General features: G+C 41.3%; 1 protein-coding gene across 1 annotated transcript in view; it reads left to right on the plus strand.

The window, feature by feature from the left end:
- Positions 1-886, plus strand: part of VWA3B (von Willebrand factor A domain containing 3B) — a 254,011-nt gene extending 253,125 nt beyond the window's left edge. The window contains 1 exon segment of the mRNA XM_078348699.1: positions 2-886. Within this exon segment, the coding sequence (XP_078204825.1) occupies positions 2-195 (194 nt within the window). The 3' untranslated portion in view covers positions 196-886.
- Positions 887-8,881: the final 7,995 nt, after the last annotated feature.

Below are 8,881 nucleotides of genomic sequence, written 5' to 3' on the forward strand. Positions count from 1 at the left end.
GGGGGTGGGGGACACAACATCACTTATCTTGGAAACACCCTGAAATCCCTTTCAAGAATAGTACACCTGACATCATCCTCCAGATTCTGGGCCTCTTTATGTTCCAGTGCATCAAAGACCCTAACATCCTTAAGTAATGCTGACCTTCGCTTCCCTAGATGCCCCACCTCCACTTCCCCTTGGCCGGGTATCTAGGACTCACAAGCCACGCCATTATTGCCACGCCTCCACCTCCAGCAGCCCTGCCCTGTACTCTCAAAGCCATCCACAGCAGCAAAGGACCGACCTGAAGGCCGTCTGGTGGCAGCTATGTTAAAGAGACCAGCGTCCTCCCAGGCTGCCCAGACCTCAGCGTCGACACTGGAACTGGCCCCTCTACTGAGGTAATGCCACCCTCTGTGCCACCCCTGCCTGCCCTGTCTGTAGCAGACTCCTGTCGCCTTCATCCCCACTGCCTCTCTTACCCGCTTGACAACATTGGTTCTGGCTTTTTTGACTGTTCTTTATCCTGTTTTTCCCCTGTACTCACAAAATTGTATTCCATCTTCTGGTAGACGCCCCACCCCCAGATGTTTTAACCTGAAAGATGATTGTCACAGGACTTTCAAATTGTTTAGAAGTCAGCATAAGTCAGGATCCAAGCCTGTAATCTTGTTTTAAATTAATTATCACATCTAAATTAGAGATTTCATCACCCAGTGTTCAGACTGAAATTCAGACCTGGTAGTGTGTCTGAGGTCTGCAAGACTGAACGTTCTCTACTTTTGTTTTCTGACATTTTCATTGAGCTTTTCCTAATTCTTTTTGTCTGTAGTCTGTTGCAGGTATCTCTAATTGAGCACAAAACCAGAATAAAAACTCTTAAATTGGAAACATTTCAAAACCACCGGATTGTTGGATTGTTTATTTGTTACCATTTTTCTCCAAACACATTTTAGCAATGACATATGAAAGTATTCAGTTGTGTTTACTAACTTTAAAATTGAAATCATACCACCAAATTTCCTTTTTCTAGTCAGTAAGATCCCTAAGGCTAGATGAAAATAGAGTACAGATCATCCTTAGGAAAAATATTGGATGCTTTTTCCAAATAGAACAGATAGAGCAGAGTTCTGATACTCTAAAAATTTACAATCTAGTTAAAAGTGGTGTTCACATTCCTGAAAGCTAGGGGTACCAGGGTTATGGTGAAGAAATTAAAGGAGTAATCCATTTCTAAAATTGTAGAAAAAATAAGGGATATTTGCTCAGCATCACACCAAAAACAATAATGCAGTGAGGAAGGAATGGAAGAGTGAGGGAATTGTTTGAAACAAGGCAAGGAACAGTGCTTGTGGGAGGTAGCGTGCCTCCCGGAACTCCGATGTTCCCACCCAGCAGAAAGGCTCTGCAGCAGTCTCTGCTAATGAGAGCTGTGTCCTGGAAGGAAGGAAGGGTGTAACGGTCTGAAGGAAGTGGGTGTCTTGTCTGGAGAACTAGCGGAGCATTTTAGAAACCACTCAGTCATAGGCGTTGGTTCATTTATTCATGCATGCGAGCCTGTGTGTGTTCATTCAGTTATTCAACAAGCAATTGCGTGCTGACAGCCTACCAGGCTCCAGAGAGATGCCGGCAGACACTTGGAAGGTGGTTATCTTCCCTCTGGACCCATCTCACTCTCTTCGTCTCCATTTTCTTATTGGAACAATCACTGGTGTCTAGTGGTAGGGTATGAGCAGAGACAAATAACTGCAGGGCAAATGTGTACAACACTAGTTGCATTGGTGTTACATTACAATGCATGAGGCCATCACATGGTATATTCAATGATAGTGCCTACTTCAGTGTGATAAGGGAAGTTGCAGTTACAGCAGTGAACTTCCACCTCCAACCAATACAGAATGGCAGCAACTAGATTTACACTCCCACCAAAGCAACTAACACACCTGATAAAATGTATGTAACGACACTTTCCAGAACTTTGGCCACCAGGTGATAAGGGCAGTGATCTCCTGAGAGACAAATGTGATGAGCCGTATGCATGTCCCAGTCACTTCCTGATGACGTTTCCAGGCTGCAGCATAGGGAGGGGGAACCCAGACAGCCCAACAGCCTCTGTGAGTTGAACCGGGATTCTGAGGAGACTGAGGCAGCTGAGTTTCCCAGGGTCAGGGCTGGTGAGGAGAGAGCTGCAGAGAGAAAGATCACTGGTGATCTGAGGAGTGGCCCTCCTGAGTGTTTGGCTAGTAAGTGCATGGCTGTGAGGAGATTACTGAAGACCAGAGAAAGGACCACTCAAAATGATTTTAAGGGACAATTCCTACACTTTACACGGGGCTGGGAATATTTCCTGTTTCCTTTAGCCAAAGTGGAAAACATTATTTATGGGGCATCAGATAAAGTGCTCAAGAGTTTGTCTCAATAGTGGAGCAAAACTGGCATTTGAATAAATGCTTCCATGGTCCCAAACCTAATAAAGCTGAAAAGCAAGCCTGGGAAGGGTCAAACTTGCTTTCAAAGCTCAAGGATAGTTATAGGGATACAGAAATCTACCATCCAACAAGGTAAACAATGTCTGACATCCAATCAAAGACTGGCCTAAAGACAGGCATGAAAAACAGCAGGGAAATAACCCATAATAAAGAGAAAAGCTGGCTGGGCATGGTGGCTCACGCCTGTTATCCCAGCATTTTGGGAGGCTGAGGCTGGTGGATCACCTGAACTCAGGAGTTTCAGACCAGCCTAGCCAACATGGTGAAACCCTGTCTCTACTAAAAACACAAAAAGTAGCCAGGCATGGTGGCATGCACCTGTAATCCCAGCTACTAGGGAGGGGAAGCAGGAGAATCACTTGAACTGAGGAGGCAACTCTGGAGCAAGACTCCAACTCAAAAAAAAAAAAAGGAGAAAAGCCAGTTAGAATCAGCTCAGGAATGACACAGACAATGAGGAGTACCAGAAATGGCAACTCTTGGTATATATATGAAAGACTTTCTTTTCTTATTATTTGAATCTCCTTTAAAGATAATTGGTTTCGGCCGGGCGCGGTGGCTCAAGCCTGTAATCCCAGCACTTTGGGAGGCTGAGGCGGATGGATCACAAGGTCAAGAGATTGAGACCATCCTGGTCAACATGGTGAAACCCTGTTCTCTACTAAAAATACAAGAAAAAATTAGCCGGGCATGGTGGCGCGTGCCTGTAGTCCCAGCTACTCAGGAGGCTGAGGCAGGAGAATTGTTTGAACTCAGGAAGTGGAGGTTGCGGTGAGCCAAGATCACGCCATTGCACTCCAACCTGGGTAACAAGAGCGAAATTCCGTCTCAAAAAAAAAAAAAAAGATTATTGGTTTCATAGAGTAATGGCAATAGTACATCAATGCATTTTTATAAATCCCTGAATGTGCATCTGGATGCATTCATTGCCTCAGATGACTTGTGCATTTGATTTTTTGCTGAATAAACCTGTATTTTTAGCATAGACTATAAAAGGTGTTCAATCTGTTAAACACACCCACACATACAATAATAATAATACCTTTGTATGTAGATATTATGGGCACCGTATATAGTAGGTGTGGATCACAAGCCAGGGCAGTGGGTAATTGTTATAGGGATGGAGTGATTGAAAACCACATGTGAACTATGTGGAATGGGTACAGAGTGAATCCTTGAAACAGAAAGATGTTCTTCAGAAGAAAGGGAATGGATGTTTAAAAAGAGAGTGGATCACCAATTAAGTGATGTAAAAAAGATTCTATGCATCAAGTGAGAGTCATTTACATACTTCTAAGCTCCTTTCTAACTCTAGGAGTCTACAGCTCAATGACACAGTCCATTACCAACTCAGAGCAGTCCCTCATAGATGAAAAACTGTCCTTACAAAAGGTGAGTGGGCTGTAGCCAACAATACTAAACAAGAGAAATCAATTAGAGGAATACTAATTGGAAAAGAAGAAGGAAAATGATGTTTGCACATGATAAAAGCCGACACCTGAAAAACCTGAATCAATAACACTAATCCAAACAAAAGAATTCAGTGAGATGAAGGATATAAATTTAATACATAGAAATCAATATACACAAATCATGATCAATTAGAAGACTTATTGATAGTGAAAACCTCATTTACAATAACAATGAAGAAAATAAAATGCAGCTGATTCTCACTATTCATGTAGTTACATTCTATAAAGTTACATCTAACATCGAATATTGAATCATTGCCCCTAGGGAACATACAAGATTAGGTTCCTGCAGGCCTCTGGTCACAACTAATCAATGCATAATTTTGTTTTATGTGTGTTTCTGTTCAAAGATATTTTTTTTTTTTTTGAGGCAGAGTCTCCCTCTGTCACGTAGACTGAAGTGCATTGGCATGATTTTGACTCACTTCAAGCTCTGCCTCCAAGGTTCAAGTCATTATGCCTCAACCTCCTGCGTAGCTGGTATTACAGGTGCCAGCCACCACCCTCAGCTAATTTTTATGTTTTTAGTAGAGACGGGGTTTCATCATGTTGGCCAGGCTGATCTCAAACCCCTGACCTCAGGTAATCCACCCACCTCAGCCTCCCAAAGTGCTGGGACTACAGGCATGAGCCACTGCACCCAGCCCAAAGATATCTTAATATATATCACTGACTCATTAACATAACATATGACTCATTTTGTTATACTCATAACAAAAGCCCTATAAAGGTGTTTACAGTAGGAGAGCTAGAACAAGAAGGCAGTAGATGACTCAGATTTTTTCAATGCTTTGAGAATGCACCTGTCTGCAATGCCTTGAGCATTGATAGTGGGGTTACAAATAAATTTTAGCAGTGATATGGTTTGCATTCATGTCCTGGCCCAAATCACATGTCAAATTATAGTCTCTGGCTGAGTGTGGTGGCTCATGCCTGTAATTCCAGCACTTTGGGAGGCCAAGACTGGCAGATCATTTGAGCTCAGGATTTCAAGACCAGCCTGGGCAACATGGCAAAACCCTGTCTCTACAAAAAGTACAAAACATTAGCTGGGTGTGGTGACACATGCCTGTAGTCACAGCTACTTGGGAAGGCTAAAGTGGGAGAATTGCTTGAACCTATAAGGCAGAGGTTGCAGTGAGCCACAGTTATGCCACTGTACTCCAGTGTGGGCAACAGTGAGACTCTGTCTTAAAAAAAAAAAAAACAACTGTAATCCCCAATGTTTGAGGAGAGGCCTAGTGGGAGGGTGATTGGATCATGGGGATGAAGTTCTCATGAATGATTTAGCACCATCCCTCCCTGGGAACTGTATGGTAACTGAGGGCTCATGAGATCTAAAAGTATGTAGCATCTCCCCTCACCTCTCTTTCTCTTGCTCTGGCCATGTAAGTACTGGCTCCTTCTTCACCTTCTGCCATCACTGGAAGCTTCTTGAGGCCTCCCCAGAAGCAGATACTGCCATGCTTCCTGTACAGCCTGCAGAACCATGAGCTAATTAAACTCCTTTCATTATGAATTACCCAATCTCCAGTATTTCTTTATGGCAATGTGAGAATGGACTAATAAAAGCAGGTAGGTGAATGCACAAACATGGAATTTGTAAATAATGAGGATGGACTGTATATAGAATAAACTTAACAAGAAATATGCAAAACCAATACATGAAAAACTTTGAAACACTCCTAAAAGACACAAAAGTAAACTGGAACATCCCTTGTTTTAGATAGGATGACTGAACATGATGAAGATGATAGTTCTCCCCGAGTTCATGTATTACTATAACACAATCCAAGTAAAAACAACAGCAAATATTTTATGAGACTTGAAAAGTCTGTATTAAAGTGGTAAACCAAAAATAAAATTCTAAGTCCCCCAAACATCTGAATGGCCTTCCCCCAGACCAGGGCACTCTAAACTTTAACCTAAAAGACAAGTTCAGGCCCTGAGGGGAGGTAGGGATGGACATGCCTCATTATACCTTCCAGCATTCACATCAACACAGACCTTAAGCCTGATAAGAAATAGTTACAGTCTATTCTCTCTAAAGCTTGCTACCTGGAGGCTTCATTAGCTTGATTAAACTTTGGTCCCAACAACATCTTATTGTAACTCAGACATTCTTTTCCCTTGATAATGTCTTTTAACCACTTGCCAATCAGAACATTTTAAAATCTACCTGTAACCTGGAAGCCCCCTCTTTGAATGGTCTCTTGCCTTTCTGGACCAGATCATTGTATATCTTAAAGGTATTTAACTGATGTCCCATGTCTCCCTAAAATGTCTAAAATCAACCTGAACCCTGACCACCTTGGACACACATTCTCAGAATCTCCTGAGGGCTGCGTCACGGGCTGTGGTCACTCATATTTGGCTCAGAATAAATCTCTACAAGTATTTTACAGAGTTTAACTCTTTTTGTCAACAAAGTTTGTATGGAAAAAGAAACGTGAATTGCTAAGAAAATACTAAAAAATAAAGCTATGAGGAGGAACTTATGTTAGCATATTAAACACTATGATATCTCTATGCTTAAAATAGTGTGGCAACAATGAGATATCATCTCACACCAGTGAGAATGGCTAGTATTAAAAGTAAAGAAAAAAACCAACATATGTTGAAGAGGTTGTGGAGAAAAAGGAATGCTTTTACACTGTTGGTGGGAGTGTAACTTAATTCAACTGTTGTGGAGGACAATTCCTCAAAGACCTAAAGACAGAAATACCATTCACCCCAGCAATCCCATTACTGGCTTTATACCAAAAGAAATATAAATATTTCTATTATAAAGAATATATATAGAGAATAGATTATAAAGAATATTTATATATAAAGAATAGAAATATAAATATTTCTATTATATACATACACATGTATGTGTATGTTTATTTCAGTGCTATTCACAATAGCAAAGACATGGAATTAACCCCAAATGCCTATCAATGATAGACTGGATAAAGAAAATGTGGTACATATACACCATGGAATACTATGCAGTCATAAAAAGGAATGAGATCATGTTCTTTGCAGGGACATAGATGGAGTTGGAGGCCATTGTCCTTAGCAAAATAAGACAGGAACAGAAACCATATATTGCATATGTTCTCACTTATAAGTGGGAGCTAAATGATGAGAACACATGGACACATGGCTAGGGGAACAAAACACATTGGAGCCTATCGGAGGGTTGGAGGGTGAGAGAAGGGAGAGAAGCAGAAAAAAATAACCAGTGGATACTAAGCTTAATATCTAGGGAATGAGATAATCTGTACAACCAACCCCCATGACACACATTTACTTATGTGACAAATCTGCACATGTACCCCTGAACTTAAAAGTTAAAAATATAGTAGTGTGGTGATATCACAAGGAAAGGCAAATGGATTGATGGAATAAAATATTGTCCAAAAAAAGACATATATTAATCTATCTATCATCTATCTGTCTGTCTATATATCTATCTGCAATTGTCCATCAATATTCAGGGGATTGGTTACAGGAACACCTTGGACACCAAAATCTGAGGATCTTCAAGCCCTGCAGTTGGTCCTGTGGAACCCATAGAAACAAAAGGTCAGCCCTCCATATTTATGGGTTCCACATGCCATGAATACTGTAATTTTCAATCCACAGTTGGTTGATCCACAGATGCAGAACCTGAGGATACAGAGGGCTGGGCTGACTGTATTTGGAAATGTTGTATATTATAAAGGTGGTATCTTCAGTGTATTAAATCACTTAAACTTTAATACAAGTGCTAGAACAAAGGATAAGCATTGGAAAACCAAATAAGGATCCATGCCTCACGTCATGAGACATCAATCACCACCTGCAGAGCTCTGTCCTGCAGCCACTGACTCAATGACGGATGAATGAATATACTCTCACATCTAGTACAGTGATTTGAGTGGACTAGGGTTGGTCATAATGCTTTCAGAGGGTGAATGCAGTTAACTGACCATAACTCCCTGTACCTCCTCACATTTATTCACTCTAGGTTCAATAACACAGGTTCTAAGTCAACATGCTTGTGGATAATTAACATGGTTAAAAGAGTGATTTTATGAATGCTAAAAGCTTTAGGTTCTGGGGCTCAGAGTAAACACCACTAATGGGTAATTCCCCTTTGAGCTCCCCCAGAGAGGGCTATCCAGCACAAAATTTACATGAGCAAACAGAGTAGAGACAAAGGGATGTGGGGTAAACAGACCTAACTGGGGAAGTGTTATTGTCCCTATCTTGTACCCTATGACTTAAAATTCTAATGTAATGAACTGGCTACCTTCAGCCTGTTCCATTAAAACCTTTCAGCCTTCCAAAAGGTTTGAGACTATAATCTTCTAACTTTCCCTAATATTTCCTTAATATTTTGCCCACCACCCCGAGTGAATCCCAACAATACCACATAGAAGAATAAACTCCAAATGGACAAAAGTCCTAAATGTAAAAAAAAAAAATTGAAAGCAGACAGGTACTACAAGAAAACCTGAGTGAATTCCTCTGTAACTTTATGTAGAGAAAGGTTTTCCAACTATAATTCAAAATTCAGGTGCAATAAAATGGTGCTAACCTTGACTAGATAAAAATTTATTTATTTATTTATTTATTGAGATGGAGTTTCACTCTTGTTACCCAGGCTGGAGTGCAATGGCACGATCTTGGCTCACCACAACCTCCACCTCCTGGGTTCAGGCAATTCTTCTGCCTCAGCCTCCTGAGTAGCTGGGATTACAGGCACGCGCCACCGTGCCCAGCTAATTTTTTGTATTTTTAGTAGAGACGGGGTTTCACCATGTTGACCAGGATGGTCTTGATCTCTTGACCTCGTGATCCACCCGCCTCAGCCTCCCAAAGTGCTGGGATTACAGGCGTGAGCCACCGCGCCCGGCCCTTGCTTGTTTTTACTATAATGTTTTTTCTTGGTTCTTTACAGAGTGA

The sequence above is a fragment of the Callithrix jacchus genome, chromosome 14 (assembly GCF_049354715.1).
Source record: "Callithrix jacchus isolate 240 chromosome 14, calJac240_pri, whole genome shotgun sequence".
Classification (NCBI taxonomy): domain Eukaryota; kingdom Metazoa; phylum Chordata; class Mammalia; order Primates; family Cebidae; genus Callithrix; species Callithrix jacchus.